Genomic DNA, 23,340 nt, shown 5'->3' on the forward strand with positions numbered 1-23,340 from the left:
CCCTATAGCTCTGTATTAGGCGTCTCGCAGTACGGACATTGCAATTTGTTGCCCTGGCCACATCTGCAGTCCTCATGCCTCTTTGCAGCATTCCTAAGGCATGTTAACGCAGATGAGCAGGGACCCTGGGCATCTTTCTTTTGGTGTTTTTCAGAGTCAGTAGAAAGGCCTCTTTAGTGTCCTGTTTTGATAACTGTGACCTTAATTGCCTACCGTCTGTAAACTGTTAGTGTCTTAACATCCGTTCCACAGGTGCATGTTCATTCCTTGTTTATGGTTCATTGAAAAAGCATGGGAAACAGTGATTAAGCCCTTTACAATGAAGATCTGTGATGTTATTTGGATTTTTACAAATTCTCTTTGAAAGACAGGGTCCTGAAAAAGGGACGTTTTTAAAAACTCTACGCTTGGAGCAAAAAATATAAATGCCACCTGCTGGAAGAAGACAGAATTTTTGGCCCAGTTATCCCTTTCCATCCCCTCTTCCTCTCTGGTTTGACACATGTGGCATGTGCGGTCACACATCTGAGGCTTGATCTCATATAATAATGTCACCACACTATTTGAAGCTCGATTCATGTATTTTAAAAACCTTGCTTCATTTCCAGAGCTTCTAGTCTCGTCTCCAATATGTCTCATGGTCAGTTGTATGAGCCACTTAAACAGCTGTATAATGGCCAGTGCAGTCCAAAGCCTCTAAAGAGACACCCTTTATGATGTCAACCACTGGCTCTTAGCAAAATAGAATGTATCTTTTGATTATGAGGAAGGTAGTAATTCCCGAGCTGGCAGTATTGAGTGTCTGCTCCTCAGGTCATTTAAGTACATACTCAGTCAAGCCTGGAGAAAGGACAGGCACAAAGAGGGAACATTAACTTTATTGAAATAACAAACATTGTTCTTAAACAGCAGAACAATCGAGAATTGTACCTAATCATCTATGAAGTGGCATTCAGTGCAGGGTGTGTTTTTGTATGTGTTTTTAGCTCTAACACAAGGGACAAGTGTCAATGTCAATAGGAACTGCTACAGTGGTTACATCTGACCAAAAGTGGTTGATGTACTTTAGGCTTTACTGTATTATAATGTGCTGTTATGTGGCAGTATGGAACACCCAGAAATCCATGACTAGTGTAGGCTTTGGGCTGTGACTAGACCCACTGTTGGCCTGCTGACAGAAATTGAGTGCATTGACATCAGACCATGGGTTCACTGAAAGTCACAGGTACAATAGATTACATCCAAGCTCTCAACCTCTCAGCCCAAACGTCCCCTGGTATTTATAACAGAATCTGTGTGAAGGCTCCTCGATAGAAATTTTACAAAAAAACATTGATGATTTGAGAAGTGTTCAGGCAAATACTTATCCTGTTCCTCAGATGTTCTGCCAAGAGGAATCTGTGTGTTTGTGTGTTTGTTTTCCTGTCTGTGATGTTGTGCACTGCGTATGCATGCACTGTAAACTGTGTTGTCCCAGACTCATTAGCCCCAAGTTCAGTTGAGACCGAACCCAATAATGTTATAATATATATATATATTTTTAAAGAAAATCTGCGAAGGTTTGAAATTGTGCCTACGGTTATTACAACGTCAAGAACACTACATTTTATTGCACTGTATGCTTTTCTACTTCACTCTCTCTGCGTCCATGTAATCAAACCCCTCAACCAGATGTAAAAGTGCCAATTCCTTGAAAAAGCTGTACATTTCGGCCAAGCCCTCGTGGGGTGCGTTCCAAAACACAGAAGTTGCACCACAACTTAAATTCCATCCCAGCAGCGACAGGATCTAATGTGTTCAGCAGACTTGTATTTTATTATGCATAGATGTAAAAATACAGCCAGAGTGTCTAAAACACACAGCTACACACACTCTGATCCCTCTATGGGGCGGGTGGCAGCACTTCTATGGATTAGTGGAGACTGGTGTCACTTGAAATCGGAGGTTGGGCTCATTGTAATGGCTGGAATGGAATGGAAACCATGTTTTTGTTCAGATACCTTTCCATTTATTCTATTTCAGCCATAACAATGAGCCTATCCCCTTATTTATCCCTCCACCAGACTCCGTGAGAGAGGAGGGGCAACAGCTGATTCACAGATCCAGTAGTGTTCAAGGTCACTACCCAGACGTTAAACATGTGTGTTTATCGAGATGCCCGTCTGGAGGTCAGGGTTGTGGTAAAGGTCAAAGGTTGTGGTCGTCAGACAGAGCCCGGTCTCATGGCTGCAGTGTGTATCTTCACGGGGACGGACATCACAGCAGAATGTGAGCAGACAGTCAGAACATCAGATCAGCCAATAGGGTTCATTGAGGGAACCCCCCCCCCCCCCCCCCCCCCCCCCATCCAGAGCAAACACTGGGATAGGACAGGTAACGCAGTAGCCTGAGTCATCACTCCAGGGATTCTGAAGAGGGATGGATGGAAATGTCCCTGCTTATACAAACTTAGGCTAAAAGTTCAAAGGAAGTTTCACCAGGGCAGTCTCAGCCAGTCATGTTGAATGTAAAGGGGATAGCAGGGTTGTAGAGGATACATTTTAAGTAGGTAATGAGATCTGTGGTTTAAACCATTCTTCCTCCAGTTAATGCTGACTTTAGACTTGAACTGGACTTTGAACTATTTGGAATGTAGGCCTAGCATTCCACAGACCATAGACTTTTACACTTAGAATTACTATTATAGCATTTTTTTTTACACAAAGCTTGTTTGTAATGTGAAGTTTATCAATCAAAGACAAAATACAAAATACACTCAAGTACACAGTTTATAGTCAAGACATACAGCAGCAGCAGGATAATGTTGAGTAGTTGGGACCGTATACAGTAATGTCAACCAGTCTTTCTCATCCAGTAGTCCTACAGAAGCTGGCCCACATTGGCCTTAAATAGTGGTCTGTGGTGTGATTGTGGTTTATTGGTCTAACAGATCCCCCTACCGTGCTCTGGTGTTATGGTGATGGTCTAACAGATGTCCCTCCTACGTTTCTGTGTGTTTCAGGGCATGGCCTTCTCCCTGGAGGAACGTCTCCAGCTGGGGATCCACGGCCTGCTGCCTCCCTGCTTCCTCAGCCAGGACGTTCAGCTCCTCCGGGTCCTCAAGAACTACGAGATGAAGAGGGACGACCTGGACAGGTGAGACTGAGATCCTGTGTGCGTCTGTCTCGTTTGGCCTGTCCGCGCAGGGAGAGAAAGATCACACACCTGGAAGCCTTCAAAGAGACTGAGATTTAAGGGAAGGATTACGGACTGGTCCTCTGAGCTCTTTATTCAACCCATCCTAGCACCCTACTGGTTACTGAACAAACCGCTACTACTTTTTTCTCAATTTCTATGGCTTCATTCTTCCTTGTCCTCCTCTTACGTCTTCACCGCATTTTACATGTCTTCTTTAAGACATAAAATAAATGCTGATTTCAGTCTCTACTGCAGCTGATTAGGGTCATAAAGGTTTAGCATTATGTAATGCTGTATTGCTTATGTCCCAGGCTAATTTTTTTGATCATTGGCAACTCGGTCATTGATACCACATGCCCATAGTTAGTCATGCAGAGTGAATTTTAACATTTTGAATCATGGGGGTGGGTGTACCATATTCTCTGTGTTGATTCCTGTTTTAAAGGAAAATTCCACCGAAAAACTATATTTTGGTATTTCTTTCATCAGTCCATTGTTGACATAGTCCCAAAATGTTGTGCTTGTCAGCAATCAAGATTTCAAGATTTGTTACTTTCAAAATACAGAAATCATCCCCATATATGACGCATTTTGCATCCTATGACACAAAACACAGCTTCATATAATGCACAATGCATCATACAGGGATGATTTCTTTATTTTGAAAGTTACATTTGACATGGTAGTGTATGTGTTTGGACACCTGCTCGTCAAACATCTCATTCCAAAGATCAGGGGCATTAATATGGAGTTGGTCCCCCCTTTGCTGCTATAATATACTCTACTCTTCTGGGAAGACTTTCCTCTAGATGTTGGAACATTGCTGCGGGGACTTGCTTCCATTCAGCCACAAGAGCATTAGTGAGGTCGGGTACAGATGATGGACTATTAGGCCTGGCTCGCAGTTGGCGTTCCAATTCATCCCAAAGCTGTTTGATGGGGATGAGGTCAGGGCTCTGTGCAGGCCAGTCGAGTCCTTCAACACCGATCTCGACGAACCATTTTTTCTGTATGGACCTTGCTTTGTCCTTGGGGGCATTGTCATGCTGAATCTCCGCTATGCAATCTGGTTTCAGAGCTGGTCATGGGTGCACCTCAGCCACGCTCAAGGTCCTAAATGATATAACTGCCATCGATAAGAGACATTACTGTGCAGCCGTATTCATCGACCTGGCCAAGGCTTTCGACTCTGTCAATCACCACATTCTTATTGGCAGACTCGACAGCCTTGGTTTCTCAAATGATTGCCTCGCCTGGTTTACCAACTACTTCTCTGATAGAGTTCAGTGTGTCAAATCGGAGGGTATGCTGTCCGGACCTCTGGCAGTCTCTATGGGGGTGCCACAGGGTTCAATTCTTGGGCCGACTCTCTTCTCTGTATACGTCAATGATGTCGCTCTTGCTGCTGGTGATTCTCTGATCCACCTCTATGCAGACGACACCATTCTGTAAACTTCTGGCCCTTCGTTGGACACTTTGTTAACTAACCACCAGACGAGAGTCAATGCCATACAACTCTCCTTCCATGGCCTCCAACTGCTCTTAAATGCAAATTAAACTAAATGCATGCTCTTCAACCGATCACTGCCCGCACCTACCCGCCCGTCCAGCATCACTACTCTGGACGATTCTGAATATGTAGACAATTACAAATACCTAGGTGTCTGGTTAGACTGTAAACTCTCCTTCCAGACTCACATTAAGCATCTCCAATCCAAAATTATATCTAGAATTGGCTTCTTATATCGCAACAAAGCATCCTTCACTCATGCTGCCAAACATACCCTCGTAAAACTGACCATCCTATCGATCCTCGACTTCGGCGATGTCATTTACAAAATAGCCTCCAACACTCTACTCAATAAATTGGATGCAGTCTATCACAGTGCCATCCGTTTTATCACCAAAGCCCCATACACTACCCACCATTGCGACCTGTACGCTCTCGTTGGTTGGCCCTCGCTTCATACTCGTCGCCAAACCCACTGCCTACAGGTTATCTACAAGTCTCTGCTAGGTAAAGCCCCGCCTTATCTCAGCTCACTGGTCACCATAGCAGCACCCACTCGTAGCACGCGCTCCAGCAGGTATATCTCACTGGTCACCCCCAAAACCAATTCCTCAATGGTTGCCTTTCCTTCCAGTTCTCTGCTGCCAATGACTGGAACGAACTGCAAAAATCACTGAAGCTTGAGACTTATATCTCCCTCACTAGCTTTAAGCACCAGCTGTCAGAGCAGATCACTGCACCTGTACATAGCCCATCTGTAAACAGCCCATCTATCTACCTCATCCCCATACTGTATTTATTTATTTATTTATCTTGCTCCTTTGCACCCCGGTATCTCTACTTGCGCATTCATCTTCTGCACATCTACCATGCCAGTGTTTAATTGCCATATTGTAGCTACTTTGCCACCATGGCCTATTTATGGCCTTAACTCACTTATCTTACCTCATTTGCACTCCCTGTATATAGACTTTTTTTTCCTTATTTTTTTCTACTGTATTATTGACTGTATGTGTCGAATTGCTATGCTTTATCTTGGCCAGGTTGCAAATGAGAACTTCTTCTCAACTAGCCTACCTGGTTAAATAAAGGTTAAATAAAGGTTAAATAAATAAAAAATAAATGTTAAAAGATTGGAAAGAGCTTTCCCCAAACTGTTGCCACATAGTTGGAAACACAGAACCATCTAGAATGCTAGCATTAATGTAGCATTAAGATTTCCCTTCATTGGAACTCAGGGGCTTAGCCCGAACCATGAAAAACGCCCCCAGACCATGATTCCTCCTTTACCAAACTTTACAATTGGTGTTATGTATTCGGGCAGGTAGCGTTCTCCTGGCATCCGCCAAACCCAGATTCGTCCACCGGACTGCCAGATGGTGAAGCGTGATTCATCACTCCAGAGAACTAATTTCCACTGCTCCAGAGTCCAATGGTGGTGAGCTATACACCATTTTAGCCGACGCTTGGCATTGTGCATGGTGAAACTGCGCGCTCTAGCTCTCTGCGGTTGTGTTCTGTGAGCTTGTTTGGCCTACCACTTTGCGGATGAGTCATTGTTGCTCCTAGACTTTTCCACTTCACAATAATAGCACTTACAGTTGACTGGGACATCTCTAGCAGGGAAGACATTTTACAAACTGACTTGTTGGAAAGGTGGCATCCTGAATTCTGCAAAAAAAATTGAAAGACCCTGTCTTTCAAAGATAATTTGTAAAAATCCAAATAACTTCACAGATCTTCATTGTAAGGGTTTAAACACTGTTTCCCATGCTTGCTCAATGAACCATAAACAATTAACGAACATGTACCTGTGGAATGATTGTTAAGACACTAACAGCTTATAGACGGTAGGCAATTAAGGTCACAGTTATCAAAACTTAGGGCACTAAAGAGGCCTTTCTACTGACTCTGAAAAACACCAAAAGAAAGATGCCCAGGGTCACTGCTCATCTGCGTGAACATGCCTTAGGCATGAGGACTGCAGATGTGGCCAGTGCAACAAATTGCAATGTCCGTACTGTGAGATGCCTAAGACAGGACGGACAGCTGATCGTCCTCAGTGGCAGACCACGTGTAACCATACCTGCACAGGATTGCTAAATCCAAACATCACACCTGCGGGACATGTACAGGATGGCAACAACAACTGCCCGAGTTAAACCAGAACACACAATCCCTCTATCACTGCTCAGACTGTCCGCAATAGGCTGAGAGAGGCTGGACTGAGGGCTTGTAGGCCTGTTGTAAGGCAGGTCCTCACCAGACATCGCCGGCAACAACGTTGCCTATGGGCACAAACCCACTGTCACTGGACCAGACAGGACTGGGAAAAAGTGCTCTTAACTGACAAGTCGCATTTTTGTCTCAGCAGGGGTGATGGTCGGATTCGCGTTTATCGTCGAAGGAATGAGCATTACACCGAGGCCTGTACTCTGGAGCAGGATCGATTTGGAGGTGGAGGGTCCGTCATGGTCTTGGGCGGTGTGTCACCACATCATCGGACTAAGCTTGTTGTCATTGCAGGCGATCTCAACGCTGTGCATTACAGGGAAGACATCCTCCTCCCTCATGTGGTACCCTCCTGCAGGCTCATCCTGACATGACCCTCCAGCATAACATGCCACCAGCCATGCTGCTTGTTCTGTGCGTGAATGTCAGTGTTCTGCCATGGCCAGCGAAGGGCCCGGATCTCAATCCCATTGAGCACATCTGGGACTTGTTGGATCGGAGGGTGAGGGCTAGGGCCATTCCCACCAGAAATGTCTGGGAACTTGCAGGTGCCTTGGTGGAAGAGTGGGGTAACATGACACAGCAAGAACTGGCAAATCTGGTGCATCCATGAGGAGGAGATGTACTTAATGCAGCTGGTGGCCACACCAGATACTGACTGTTTTGATTTTGACCCCCCCTTTGTTCAGGGACACATTTTTCCATTTCTGTTAGTCACATGCCTGCGGAGCATGTTCAGTTTGTCTCTGTAGTTGAATCTTATGTTCATACAAATATTTACACATTTTAAGTTTGCTGACAATAGACGCAGTTGACAGTGAGAGGACGTTTCTTTTTTTGTTGAGTTGGTGCCACGCTGAATGTCACTCATCAGTACAGGCCATTCTACTGCCGATATTTGTCTATGGAAATTGCATGGCTGTGTGTTAGATTTTATACACCTGTCAGCAACAGGTGTGGCTGAAATAGCCGAATCCACTAATTTCAAGGGGTGTCCAAATACTTTTTAGCATGTAGTGTATCTTGAAATCTTGTTTGCTGGCAAGCAGTACATCTCTCCGTCAGGCACTACGAGGCGTCAAGTAATTGTAATCCCAAGGTTTGATGAATTTCCATAGTGGCAGGACAGCAGGTCTGCCTCAATAACCATGGTATCTGCAGTCTTCATATGTGGCTTGTGAATGTGTAGTGTGAGGACTGGTTGGGTTTGTTAATGGGACAGAGAGAGACAGGATTTGTGGTCAATTTGTGGCCAGGAAGACCTTTTAGCCAATGGTGTAAAGTACTGAAGTAAAAATACTTTAATGTACTACTAAAGTAGTTTTTGGGGTATCTGTACTTTACTATAGTATACTATTTATTTTTTTGACTACTTTTATTTTACTTCACTACATTCCTAAAGAAAATATTGTACTTTTTACTCCATACATTTTCCTTGACACCCAAAAGTACTCTTTACATTTTGAATGCTTAGCAGGACAAGAAAATAGTCAAATTACGCACTTATCAACCGAACATCCCTGGTCATCCCTATTGCCTCTGATCTGGCTAACTCACTAAACACACATACTTCGTTTGTAAATGATGTCTGAATGTTGGATTGTGCCCAAGGCTTTCCGTAAATAAATAAAAAATCAAGAAAATGTTGCCATTTGGCTTGCTTAATATAAGGAATTTAAAATTATTTATACTTTTGATACTTAAGTATTATTTTTTTCAACAAAATACTTCTGGGCTTTTCCTCAAGTAGAATTTTACCAGGTGACTTTTACTTATACTTGAGTCATTTTCTATTAAGGCATCTTTACTTTTACTCACGTATGACAGTTGGGTACTTTTTCCACCACTACTTTTAGCCCACTTGATTTTCCAGCGTGGTGGTATGATGACGGTTGCTATACTGTACCACACCAATCCTCCAAAACAGCAATTAGGCGTGTTTTATTCCCTTTCCCATGCCCTTTCAATGTCATCGACAATTTGTCTCATGGCATCGGAACACTTTATTAGAGCTGGTATTCGCCCTGCCTGTCCTCATGCCTCTGGCCATAGTATTTCCAATGCAGTCTGGGCCTTACTTTTTTCTCAAGCTTTCTGTGGTATTTACTGGACCCGACCATGTCACTTCGTTTTGTTGCATGACCGTTGCTCAAAACGCTCACAGAACGATACATGCCATTCTATTCCAAGCAGCAGCTATTTACTGTTTTTACTTCTCCCCAAAGCAGGGCTTCATTCTGGTGTCTGGACATTGGTAAAGCAGGCTGGATTCTGGACATCACTGGCTTTTAAGCCCAAGCATGTCTATGATAACAGAGATGTCGGCCTAGGATGGATTTATTGTGGAAATCCTCTTCTATGCACAAAGACACAGTGGGAGAGATAAAGAGAAGGACTCACAAATATTCAAAATGTCATAGAGGTCAACTCTTAATGTCCATTTGTGATTTTTAACCTGATGCATGTGATATGCTATCTAGCAGTTTTTAAAGAAACTCATAAAAACCAACTGTCAAGAGTGTCTGTAAAGAATCATGAATTTGAATGGAGAAAGAAGGGGTTGGAAGAGGGAAAAGTTATTTTCCCATGCCAAGTTTAAGCAGAGTTTCACACGCTTGTTAACACAGCCCAAACACTTTATCTGAAAAAAAAATTGTGTGACTGATATGCTTTCAGGCCGAGAGAGAGCCACAACAGGCTCAAGCTGTAGTCGCTCGTGGAAAAGACAACTAGATAAGTGAAATCAAAATAATCATATGGGTCTAGGCCACCTAGACTGAAATACCAAATTTGACTGACAATATACATTTTGTGCCACCCCGTTTCCTAGTGTCATGTGACTGGTACAACCCTAGCTTGACACTGTCTTGACATGGCCTCACATCACCAATCACACAATGTTGGGCACCAATAAGTTGGCCTCTTTCTGTGTCCCTAGTTCGTGACTAAATTTGGCCTGTGGGTGGTTTTATTTGGCCCCCCTGAGCAAATTGTAATTTTTCAAACATTTTATTTATTTTTTATTGTTGGACATAAAATACTGTAAAAACACCAGGGAATCAGCTCCAAGTGATTTTAATTTTGGAAATCTGTTCCCACCTATTCCCATGCGTAATAGACAAATATAAGCAAGGTTTGAAATTATCATGTTTTAGCCAAATATTACATCAGTTTGGGCTTCTTGCGGTCAATTTGCGGTCTTCAAATGATTTGTAAATGATGTTCCGGCCGCCTGACCATCCACTCAAGAGAAAATCATCCCGTGTCTGAATCTAGTGGATGGTCCCTGTGGTATGATGTAAGCCGTGACTTGATCTGATCTTTTTTGAAAAGAGATTGTTAACACCGTGTATCCAATGACCATGTGTGAGAAGACCATGCATACTTTCTGTCATCCCAACAAGAGGGACATTATACTCCAGATTTTATGGGAAGCTTTCTTATTCCTTGAGAGCCTGTGGAGTGGGATAGTCGTTCATTTGGGTCCCACAGTCCATGTTTGGTCATAACAAGGAGCTTGTGTAGGATATCTAATGGGTGTTTCTGTGCGCTGTGTATTTTTCTAAGCATTTGTAATGTAAGCAACAGTAACTTTATCCAGCAATTATTATACTACTATCAGCACATGATGAGCAGTGCTTGTATTCAACAAGGCAACGAGGGAGTCGGCGTGGCATTCCCCCCCCACCCCACTTTCTATGGGTAATTTATTTTCAATTGGGTCCTTAAGTCCAGAGGGAAAGGGAAAATGGGGCCCGACAGAGTATGGTATTGCTCTTACATGGTGCAATCTCTTTGAGTCACCCCAGATGTCTCTCTCTCTCTCTCCTCTTCACACACGCTTCTTTTTTATTTCTCTCTGTCACACTCTGAGATTTGTATTTCATAAAGTCCCACTGAAGTCTGTTTTACATGCACAGTTTAGGAATCAGTGTGAAAGATGTTCACCTTTTCCCTCACCCCCTCCTCCTCCTCCTCTGCCATTCCCAGATATGTGTTTCTGATGGGGCTCCAGGACAGGAATGAGAAGCTGTTCTACCGTGTGCTGACGTCCGACACGGAGAGGTTCATGCCTATTGTTTACACCCCCACCGTGGGCCTGGCCTGCCAGATGTATGGCCTTGCCTTCAGGAGACCCAGGTGAGAGAGAAACACACACACACATGGATGTATGCACACACACATGGGAGCACTAACACACACCACATGCATGCACACACACACACTGAATAGGCCTAATGGATATACTGTGACACACACACACACTTGCTGCTCGTGGCCAGCCTTAACATTGTTTTAAGATTTTACCACCAATTGTCAAATAATTTAGATGCATTCTTATGAAACACAAATCCTTTTGAATCTTCAAACATCTGTGTATGTTGGACTTGGCGCCTGTTGCAAAAAACTCTCAATCAAAATTAGAGGCTGGGACAGGGTCTGTGCCGAGTTGGGTTCTGCGAGTCCTTGGGCAGCTTAGGCCAGTATAAGCAGTTACAGTGTGCAGTTCACCTTGAATGGACTTGGCATTGCATAAAGCAGGACTTGCCTCTTCGGTCTGCTCAGTTATCTTTGTCTGTCTCTCCCTCATTAGAGTCATAATGCAGATCAAATTAATATAACACACATTCAGACGTCAAGGAGCTGATCATGCTTGACTTGGCTTTAACATATCTAGACTGTGTTGTGAAGATGTCAGGTGTTGGGTTTGTTTTGAGTCTTAGACATTAGAGCTAACATCGTCCAAGAAACACCACCGAGAGTATTGTTCTGTAGTCAACTACTGATGGAGAGGGAGAAGGATGTTGAAGTTATATTGTCTTGATTAGTACCTCTCAGTTATAAACACTCTTTATAGACTCTTTCACTCTCCTCGTCAGTCACTCTGTCAGTCAGTCACACACTGACACACTCTGTGCATTCCAAATGGCACCCTATTCCCTATATAGTGCACTACTTTTATTTTTTTATTTTTACCAGGGCCCATATGGACTATATAGGGAATAGGGTGCCATTTGGGACTCACTCACTCATATCCTCAGTGAACTTTTGCTTGTGGGTCTCAAAGTCTAAAACCCCAAATAAACTGATCATAACCAGGGATGCTTTTGATTAGTAGCGAATGCTAAATTCAAAGCTGTTTTATTTGAAATGCTTACCTTGGGCACATTTAAAATGCGTTCGTAAACCTAAGCGCACACTTCCACATACTCAGAGTTATACAACCCCCTTTTTTCACAATTTCCCCAGAGCAAGTATGTGGAAATTATGTCTAGCATGCTCCGAGCTCCCCTACCTCTGATACTGGGCTGGAGGAGTGATCTTATATCTCCCTGCAGACCCACAATGCAGTTGTCCAAGAAGCACTGCGAGCTGCAGAGGCCGGGGGTGGGGAATTTGGGACTGGTAGACGTGACAGTGGGTCAGTTAGCAGCAGGCTCTGTAGACTCCACAAACCTGGTCCTCAGCCAGTCCCAGACCCAGGCCTCTCCCCTGCATCCCACTGATGGCTTGCTTCTGAAGCTAAGCAGGGTTGGTCCTGGTCGGTCCCTGGATGGGTGACCAGATGCTGGAAGTGGTGTTGGAGGGCCAGTAAAAGGCACCTTTTCCTCTGGTCTAACAAAATAACCCCTGTGTAGGGTGCCGTCTTTCAGATGGGACATTAAACGGGTGTCCTGTCACTAAAGAGCCCATGACAATTATCGTAAGGGTGTTAACCCCAGGGTCCTGGCTAAATTCCCAATCTGTCCCTCATACCATCACGGTCACCTAATCATCCCCAGCTTACAATTGGCTCATTCATCCCCCCCTCCTCTCCCCTGTAACTATTCCCCAGGTCGTTTCTGTAAATGAGAATGTGTTCTCCGTCAACTTATCTGGTAAAATATTATTTTTTTTTAAACTAGCCCAGGGAAGGGGGTGGAGGTGGTGGGTGGAGTTGTGGAGAGCCTAGGGTTGTAAAGCATTATTGCGGAAACTGATAGAGAACTCATCCGCTTGGTCTCATAGACTAGACGTAACATAGTCATCTGGGGCAGCCAAATTAGCATGATATGTGATGTTTGGAATGTTTTTTATTTATTTATTTGTATTTATGTTTTATTATAGGGGGTAGATCAGATGTAATATTGCAGATAGATTGTAGCTTCCATCAATGTAATTCCATCATTTCCAATCCCCCCCCATATTTATTTTGTGTAAAGATATTTTTGTTTATTATTTTCCCCTAATCTTAGCACCCCTCCCCTAATTGGTGTAAACTAATGGCCTCTACTTCCAGTTTATACATACTATATACATTTTATGGGCACAATGTATTTTACAATAGTTATCTTTTGTTTGTTTTTAATCCCATCCTTCACCTACCATCAACCCCTTCCCTCTATCTGTGCTGCAAGTTCTGAACCTATATACATTTCACGGACACAGTATATTTGACATTAATTATCTTTAGTTTAGTCCCACCCTTCAGCTCCACTCAACCCCTCCCCTCTATCTCTTAACGCCATACAGTTTTGATTTCTATTTGCCATGTTTTTCAACTGAGCTGTGATGTTTCACAAAAGTTCTCAACCTTTCTATTCTCATAGTTTCTACAGATTGTAAATGAAAGATAAGCATTTTTGCTAAAAGTGTTATTATATTATTGATCGATTCACTATGACTTATCAAATGTGACCGACCGGCTCGATTTTGTCTTATGTAGCAAAATTTGAAATAGTGTTTTTTTTTTTTTTTACATTGGATAAAAGTAGAGACTCAGAGCTAGAAAATGATATATCATACACTACAGTTGAGGAACAATGAGAAGGTAATTCTGATTTGAAAGTTTATAAACTCGTAAACTCACTTTTGAGAAAAGTGAGTTCACACCCTCTTAAAACCCCACCAATATCTTTAAGGATTCACATGTGAGGCCATGTACTAAACACCCAAAGATTAAGCCTAAAGGCTGATTTATATTGTGTCTATCGGCAGTTGTCGCAGTGACATCATGGACATTATATTGTTCACATGTTCCAGAAGGCATTTCTGACAAAAAAATGCATTTTGATTATTTTTTTTTATAGCTTATGTTTAAAATGCCTTTTCTGTGAAGTAGTGACATGCGACATGTGCTTAGTTTCCGGAAACAAGTCACAAATCACCCAGCAGTGCTAATTCCAGCATTAGCTCCAGGTAAATTATGCAATTCTTCAGCTATTCCCGAACCTGCGACCAAAAACAAGCTACATATGGAGAGTACCAAAACAAATGATCTAATGATTCTGTCTCTTCACAGCTAAATCTGCAGATGGTTGTATCCCCCATACAGTTGAAGTCAGAAGTTTACATACACCTTAGCCAAATATATTTCAACTCAGTTTTTCACATTTCCTGACATTTAATCCTAGTAAAAATTCCCTGTTTTAGGTCAGTTAGGATCACCACTGTATTTTAAGAATGTGAAATATCAGAATAACAGTAGAGAGAATTATTTATTTCAGCTTTTATTTATTTCATCACATTCCCAGTGGGTCAGAAGTTTACATACACTCAATTAGTATTTGGTAGCATGACCTGTAATTGTTTAACTTGGGTAAAACATTTCAGGTAGCCTTCCTTCCACAAGCTTCTCACAATAAGTTGGGAGAATTTTGGCGCATTCCTCCTGACAGAGCTGGTGTAACTGAGTCAGGTTTGCTCGCACACGCTTTTTCAGTTCTGCCCACAAATTTTCTATAGGATTGAGGTCAGGGCTTTGTGATGGCCACTCCAATACCTTGAATTTGTTGTCCTTAAGCCATTTTGCCACAAGTATGGAAGTATGCTTGGGGTCATTGTCCATATAGATACTTTTCACATGATGCTGCCACCTGTGCTTCACGTTTGGGATTGTGTTCTTCGGCTTGCAAGCCTGCCCCTTTTTCCTCCAAACATTTATTTTTTTATTTTACCTTTATTTAACCAGGCAAGTCAGTTAAGAACAAATTCTTATTTTCAATGACGGCCTAGGAACAGTGGGTTAACTGCCTGTTCAGGGGCAGAACGACAGACCTTGTCAGCTCAGGGTTTGAACTTGCAACCTTCCGGTTCCTAGTCCAACTCTCTAACCACTAGGCTACCCTGCCGCCCCATAACGATGGTCATTGTGGCCAAAATGTTCTATTTGTGTTATATCAGACCAGAGGACATTTCTCCAAAAAGTACAATCTTTGTCCCCATGTGCAGTTGCAGACTGCAGTCTGGCTTTTTTTTATGGCAGTTTTGGAGCAGTGGCTTCTTCCTTGGCGATCAGCCTTTCAGGTTATGTCGATATAGGACTCGTTTTACTGTGGATATAGATACTTTTGTACCTGTTTCCTCCAGCATCTTCACAATGTCCTTTGCTGTTGTTCTGTGATTGATTTGCACTTTTCGCACATAAGTACATTAATCTCTAGGAGACAGAAGGCGTCTCCTTTCTGAGTGATATGACGGCTGCGTGGTCCCATGGTGTTTATACTTGCGTGCTTGTTCAGATGAAAGTGATACCTTCAGGCATTTGGAAACGGCTCCCAATGATGATCCAAACTTGTGGAGGTCTTGGCTGATTTCTCATGATGTCAAGCAAAGAGGCACTGAGTTTGAAGGTAGGCCTTGAAATACATCCACAGGTACACCTCCAATTGACTCAAATTATGTTAATTACCCTATCAGAAGCTTCTAAAGCCAGGACATAATTTTCTGGAATTTTCCAAGCTGTTTAAAGGCACAGTCAACTTATTGTATGTAAACTTCTGACCCACTGGAATTGTTATACAGCGAATTATTGGTGAAATAATCTCTGTAAGCAATTGTTGGAAAAAGTACTTGTATCATGCACAAAGTAGATGTCCTAACCGACTTGCCGAAACTAAGGTTTGTTAACTAGAAATTGTGGTTGAAAATTGAGTTTTAATGACTGCAACCTAAATGTATGTAAACTTCAACAGACTTCAACTGTATATATAACATTCTATTGGTTGCAAGAATTTGTAATAATTTCAATTGAAAAATTCTAAGTTTGGAATATGGCATTGTTTTGTGTATCAGTTCGTAAACCATGTCCCATAGAATTGGTACATTGAAAATGTCTTCCCAATTTCAGCTAATTATCAACGTTTTTAGCTACTTTGTAACTACTTAGCATGTTAGCTAACCCTTCCCCCAACCCTAACCATAACCCTTTAACCTTAAACCCTAACCCCTAGCCTAGCTAACGTTAACCACCTAGCTAACGTTAGCGTTAGCCATCTAGCTAAGGTTAGCCACAACAGATTGGAATTCGTTACATGTCATACATTTTGTAAATGTTTAACATATTTTACGAATTGCAATTCGTAACATATATCATATGAATTGTAAATCTGAACATGTCATACAAATTGGATGATACCTACTATACCATACATACCATACATATCATACGAATTGGAATGTCCCCGGATTTACATTGACTATGTTACGTCTACCCCTGATTGGTTGAACTCACAGCCTAGATTCACAAGGACTTCACATTCGGGGAGCTCGAGCATGCATGTACTGTATATAGATCACAGCCTCTCAGAGCGCCTTTTCTATGGTCAACTGGTCTTATAGGGACAACTTGGCTGTCTCTATTATCACTGTCTTTGTCTACATATCTGTCTCTGAGATTCTCTCTCTAACTCTTCTAGCAGATTTACACACACAAAGTAGCACCGTTTAGATAGATCAGTAATGAATTCCTGATGTGAGTTTACGTGCGTGCTTATGCCTGGATGTGTGTGTGCCTGTAGTGGCTGAACAGACTGATATTAGCTCTCTAATCACTGCCTCCCTCTCAGGTATAAAGCGCACTGTGTGGGAAAGGCGTCCTTTTGTTCCTACCCAGGCTTACTCTCTGTAATCCGCTTCACGCAGACTAAACGCGTCAATACTAGGCTCCATTGCAGCAGGCAAAGGTCAAGTCCTATGAAGTGTCCAAAACAGAGCTGATTCACTGATCTCTGGGTGGGCTAATGGCAGGCAGAGAAGATAACGAAAGGAGCGCATTCACAACACCGTGAGATCACTGGATCCATTACGTTTTGGGACCTATAAGTTCATAAGTGTAGGATACACAGGGTGTTTTTTGTCTCTGATTCAGTTAAGCTAATGACTTTGTGGCTACTCACTCACTCACTAAATGCAGGGGCTGTTTGTGTGATATGTGATCAATGGTGACTGAAGTAAGAACTAATATTATCACTATTGCTAGCACAACTGCCACTACTATTGCTTACAACTACCACCACAAATGTTCATTTCACAGACACTAAATAATACCAACAAAGAACCTCCTAAGATGAGCTCTGATAACCAATCCATCTTGTTAATAAAGATTCATTATCTTGGTTAAAACCCCTTAGTGGACTCGGCGGTAGAGGTCGATGACTATGGATTGTCGATGACTATGGACCACTGCAATACTCTGTCAAAGCTTTTGGAAATGAGAGGCCTTGAAGATAAATAAAGTATGTATACATTTGCTCGTCGAACATCTCATTCCAAAATCATGGCCGTTAATATGGAGTTGGTCCCCACTTTTCTGCTATAGCATCCTCCACTCTTCTGGAAAAACTTTCCACTAGATGTTGGAACATTGCTGCTAAGACTTGCTTCCATTCAGCCACAAGACTATTAGTGAGGTCGGGCACTGATATTGGACTATTAGGCCTGGCTGGCAGTCGGCGTTCCAATTCATCCTAAATGTGTTCAATGGTTGAGGTCAGGTCTCTATGCAGGCCAGTCAAGTTCTTCCACACAGATTTCGACAAACCATTTCTGTATGGATCTCACTTTTTGCACAGGGGCATATCATGTTGAAATGGAGAAGGGCCTTCCCCAAACTGCATATAATCGTCTAGAATGTCATTATATGCTGTAACATTAAGATTTCCCTTCACTGGAACTAAGGGGCCTAGCCCGAACCATGAAAAACAGCTCCAGACCATTATTCCTCATCCACCAAACTTTACAGTTGACACTATGCATTGGGACAGGTCGCGTTCTCCTGGCATCCGCCAAACCCAGATTTGTTCGACGGACTGCCAGATGGTGAAGCAGACGACACTACAGTGGTAGGCTTGATTACCAATAACGACGAGACGGCCTACAGGGAGGAGGTGAGGGCCCTCGGAGTGTGGTGTCAGGAAAATAACCTCACACTCAACGTCAACAAAACAAAGGAGATGATCATGGACTTCCGTTCTATACCATCACCCATTCATATGTATGTATATTTATTTATGTACATATTATTATTCATTCCTTTACACTTGTGTGTGTATAAGGTAGTTGTTGTGAAATTGGTAGGTTAGATTACTCGTTGGATATTACTGCATTGTCGGAACTAGAAGCACAAGCATTTCGCTACGCTCGCATTAACATCTGCTAACCATGTGTATGTGACAAATACATTTTGATTTGAAGTGTGATTCATCACTCCAGAGGACACGTTTCCAATGCACCAGAGTCCAATGGCCGCGAGCTTTACAATAATGCCAACGATTGACAAGCTGTAGCATAATTAGACTTACGTAGTCGAGGAGAGTTTATGATTAAACCAAAAGGCGAGATATAAAAGGCCATTATTAACATACAGTATAATTGGCTATGCTGTCTTAATGACAGACATGAGATGAAGTTGCCACTGTGCGGGAAACATGTGCTTGATGAAGCGCCTCAGCCCCCCGGGTAGAGGCTTAAGTGTTGTGATCCAACATTTAGGCCCACACACAGTGCTGGTGTAAGCGTGTAAGAGGAGATTGTCGTTTGAATCGATGAGCATGTAGTCTAAGTAGCTAAGTAGAAAATTGCCCTCTTGGATGTTTAATCCACAAGATCATTCGACTGGGACAAGTCTTTGATAGCTGGAATGAGTAACTGCCACATTACATAAATCATTATATGCATGCGTTTGAGAAGTTAATCATGTGACCTATTTTATGACCATGCCATAACTTTGTTCCATCACACATCATGAAGGAAACAGAATTGTTGCATTGTAAATTATACAATCAGACATTATATAGAAAGAGAGTGGGAATGGGGGGAGGGAGGCGAAATTATAGAGGAAAGGTTTGGAATTGCACTAACCTCACGAGGAACGTGGCAAAACATTTGGGATGAATTACCTCAGGCTTTGACGACCTTGTAAAACAATTTAGAGTTTGTCTTTGGGTCTGCTTGGTAAAAAGTTTGGAGCCAAAATAAGCAAAATAAACCTTGAATATTACCTCTCCTTTTTCACTACACTAACCTTTGTGATAATAAATGAATTCCCGCTGCAGGTATTACCTGACTTGAAACCATAGTCCCTCTCAGTTTATTCAGGAGACATGCACTGTGGTCAACTGGAATATCCTTTCCTATTTCATTACAGGTTTTCAATTTGAACCTGCATCTCTCTCGCTGTATGTGTATTGGAGCACTTATGACTGGATTTGGTGCTAAAGGAGGATGAACTCTTACAGTATTGTATGTGAGAACTCCTAGTCACTATAGGACCTTGTGGGTTTAAACCATGCTACTTGGCCTAATAGAAGACACCTTGTAGATGTTTGGATAAGCAGGGCTCGCCTATCCAGCGAGGTCATCAGACTGAAACTCCCCTCTCACCTCCTCTGGCCAAGCTTTATCTAGCAGTCCTGGAACGGAGCTATGCTGAACATTCACCTCCGCTCTGCTCCAGCCATCTCCATCCCCCTCCATATTTCTCTCTCCTCGGGGGGAGGATAAGTTAGGATCTGACTCACACTGTCTGTCTGTCTGTCTGTCTGTCTGTCTGTCTGTCTGTCTGTCTGTCTGTCTGTCTGTCTGTCTGTCTGTCTGTCTGTCTGTCTGTCTGTCTGTCTGTCTGTCTGTCTGTCTGTCTTCACAGGGGAGAACTAAAGTGATTTGTTGATTGACTGCTTCACTGTTTACAGTCAATTCAATAATATAATTAAATTTTCATGCACACTTTAACTCTACACTCAATGTGGTCTGAACATGGCAATGTTCAACAATGCATTGATTTACTGATTTAGGTTCGTTCAGCGTCATCATTCTATATATCAATTCTAAATAGTAATTTTTGTATTTTGGGGATTCAGATTTACTGTACCTCTTTATTTGAAGTACACATTAGTAGCAGGTGTGTTGTAACATGAGAAAATATATGGAAAATGGCATGTGACGTTTAGGTCCAAGAGAACCCTTCAGTTCATCAAAGCTGAACACCACACACTCTGCCTCTCCCTAAACACAATCAGTTCAACACCCCAGATAATGCTTCCTCCCTCCACAATACTAACTGGAGCTGGCAGAGATGAAGAAATTCCTCTTCTTTTCTTGAGGAAAGAAGTGGAACCATAAAGCATCAAGTAGGGAGAAGTTGCAGAGTTAAATAGTGCTTTATGATATACCCTGTGTTGGCACGTCTCGGCTACTTCCACTAACTTTATTGTGTGTACGTTTTTAATGATGTTATTTTTTGGCCAAATAATTTAGACTGTGGAAGGGCATGAGAAAATACGATTTAGAGCAAGATTGAGAATTAAAGAAAATATAGTGTTTATATCTCTCGTGTGCATGCATGCGTACATGCATATGTGTGTGTTTGCATGTGTGTTGCAGTGATGCCAGAGCAGATGTTGGGGGAGTCAGTGCTGTCCGGCACCGTTCTTCTGTGGCTTTTTAAAGGCCAGCTGTGTGTGTGTGGGATTAAACATACGACCACACGCATGTTACACGTATGACCAGGGATTCGGGACCACTGCAAGCGAGCAGAAACAGCTTAACACAAAGCATTTCTCTCTTCACGGAAAGGGTTCACTGCCGGTTTGTTGAATCCAGCTTTGTTTCCCCCAGGGTGTATGGAAAAACCCCAAACAAAAAGCCCCACTCGCGTTCCAACTCCCAATCTTATTGGCCCAGCATCATCTGCAGTCTCTGTCTCTCTTTCTCCTTTCTCTCCGAGCCGGGCTAAAAACCTATGTTGCCAATCTGAGGAATTCATCTATATATCAGGAGCATGAAATGTCATGTGCAACACAATTTACTGTATATAAAGAGCTGTTACACCAAATGAGCCTGCTGCAAGCGACAGTAGCAGGATTCAATGCATTTCAATCTCAATACAACTGTAGTGTTGTATGGATATCCCTAGCTACAGTACATCGCTTTTGAGTTACTTTCCCAAACTATCCATTTCGTGATGATTAATAAAATCCATGCTGAGGGATTGGTTGTTTGGGCCGTGTGCTTTACTGAACCTGACACTCCATGGCAGTCTGGCCACGTAGTCTACAGCCCCCATGGTTAACTTTAGACACTGTTTTTCCAGCTGTGGCACTTCAGGCTTCAGCTCTAGATGCACACTTTTTCCCCAAACAAAGAAGTTGAGTTTAGTAGGTCCAGTAGGCATATGGTATTCAATTTAGAATTAGTCTATGTTCTCTCTTCTGATGTTGCATTTCTGGCCAATACACAAAATAATAATCTCATACAGCCAATGTCCAAGGGTTTAATGGTTTCAAGGTTAGGCCAAGTCTGATTGTACCATGGTTAGACAAGGCAACAGTAAACATGTTGTCCCACACAAATGATGCAGCGCCCCCTTTGGGCCAATCAGTGTAAATGATGGATCTCTATGGCAAGACGCGTCATTCACCCAAGTTTAGTAAATCGGGCCAGTGGTGTCTGAGATAGCTAGACTCATATTCCTGAGCATGTGTACCAAATTTCATCACTCTGGGTCAAACCGATCAAGAGATCTAAACGTGTGGCCATTACAGAACCATTGTGTTATCGATATTTTACGCAGTCATTTAGCATATGAATGTTCTTGCATATGTTGAGTCTTGAGTGTTTGCAACATGTGTACCAAATTATGTTACAATATGAATATTCTTGACTGATTTCTATATATGCATTTATGTGCGAGACCACGCTCATGTGAATGTTTATTGGTCAATAGTGCCCATGTTTTAGGTACTGGTCTGGAAAGTATTGCTTTGAGAGACCTTTGACAAACAGGATTAGGGGGCGTGACCTTTCAAAATGAGCATTTTCGATTGTTTGTTTTAGCGCCACCATCTGGCCAACCTTAAATGGAGGATCTCTATGGCAAGACGCATCATTCACCCAAGTTTCGTCAAAATCGGCCCGGTGCTGTCTGAGATATCGCATGTGACAAACATCATGGGGGACAACTAATGAATGACAATCATTATGTGGTTGAGGCAAGTCAACAGATATGAGAGAAAATGACTGCTATGCCCCAGAGGAGCACTTGTTCTCTGTGACAAGAATGGCAGGTATGTTAGAGAGGCATAATTTACTTTTATTTAACTAGGAAGTTAAATAAAGTTACGTTTATTTAACCAATAATTATCAGTTTAAGGGAGATCTGGTCAAGACAGCAGCTTACAGATGCACTTGACTCTGATGACATTGATGATTATGATGATTCTCAGATCCACAAAACTTCCTATTTGATGGCTGAAGAGCTGCATAGACTAATTCTAAAAGGAGCCCCTAAAACTTTTTTGTGTTTTGATATGACAAACCCCATCAGCTCACAGTTATGGTTTGCCCCACCCCCTTCCGAAGCCTAGGCTACTGTACTGACATTACAGGTTTGATTCAGAAGATGGGGAGGGATACTTTAAATTTGCTGGAAAAGAATGGATACTATAGGCTACTTGCCCTAGTTATCACGTTTCACATTGGATTTATTAACTACAAAAGGGTAGAACATGTTTTTAATTCTGGTGCTGCTCTGCACAGCTCAAAGGACATTCAAGGTTCCTCCATAGAAGCTGCTCCTCCTATAGGTATAATTCTGTGGATGTAATTCAGATAGTGCATGTCATAAGATGCCCACGCTTCAAGCCTCCTCCTCAACCCTCTCTCCCCACCTGCAAATTTCAGTCACAGCTTGCGCCATAGACTACACGTATCTGTCCATCACGCATGTAAACAAATAGCTTGCCTGCTCTATCAAAACTGATTTGGTGATGTAATTTAATGAACTACATGTAAAAAAAAATTGATTTCACAGATTAAAAAAGGAACAGAAAGGAATCATAAACTGTACTTTTTGGGGGGTTTGAACTGGTTCAGAACTTTATTTTGCTGGTTGGAACATGGGAACAAAAATAGAAAAATAGTGGTTCTGTTCAGAACATAATGATTGGCAAATAATTTCTGTTCCATTCCCTGCTAGAAAACCTCTTGTATATTTGTCATAACTGGAAATGAAACTCCCTGATGTGATTTGTGAACTTATGGACATATGCCTTGAACCTTATCTTCTATTACACGCTCTATTTAAAGGGAGGAATCAACCATAAGATGTAAACATTAGTAACACTGATAAGTCACATACTATTTTGGCTCCCAAGCACACACAG

The 23,340-nt window shown here is 42.3% G+C and overlaps 1 protein-coding gene across 1 annotated transcript in view; it reads left to right on the forward strand.

Annotated features, from left to right (window-relative positions):
* Positions 1-23,340, forward strand: part of LOC110489963 (NADP-dependent malic enzyme) — a 132,021-nt gene that overhangs the window by 36,437 nt on the left and 72,244 nt on the right. Inside the window, exons 2-3 of the mRNA XM_021563003.2 lie at positions 3,002-3,135; positions 10,910-11,059. Of these exons, the coding sequence (XP_021418678.2) occupies positions 3,002-3,135; positions 10,910-11,059 (284 nt within the window). The remainder of the gene's footprint in view (positions 1-3,001; positions 3,136-10,909; positions 11,060-23,340) is intronic.

This window comes from Oncorhynchus mykiss, chromosome 2, assembly GCF_013265735.2.
Source record: "Oncorhynchus mykiss isolate Arlee chromosome 2, USDA_OmykA_1.1, whole genome shotgun sequence".
NCBI classification, from domain to species: Eukaryota; Metazoa; Chordata; class Actinopteri; order Salmoniformes; family Salmonidae; genus Oncorhynchus; species Oncorhynchus mykiss.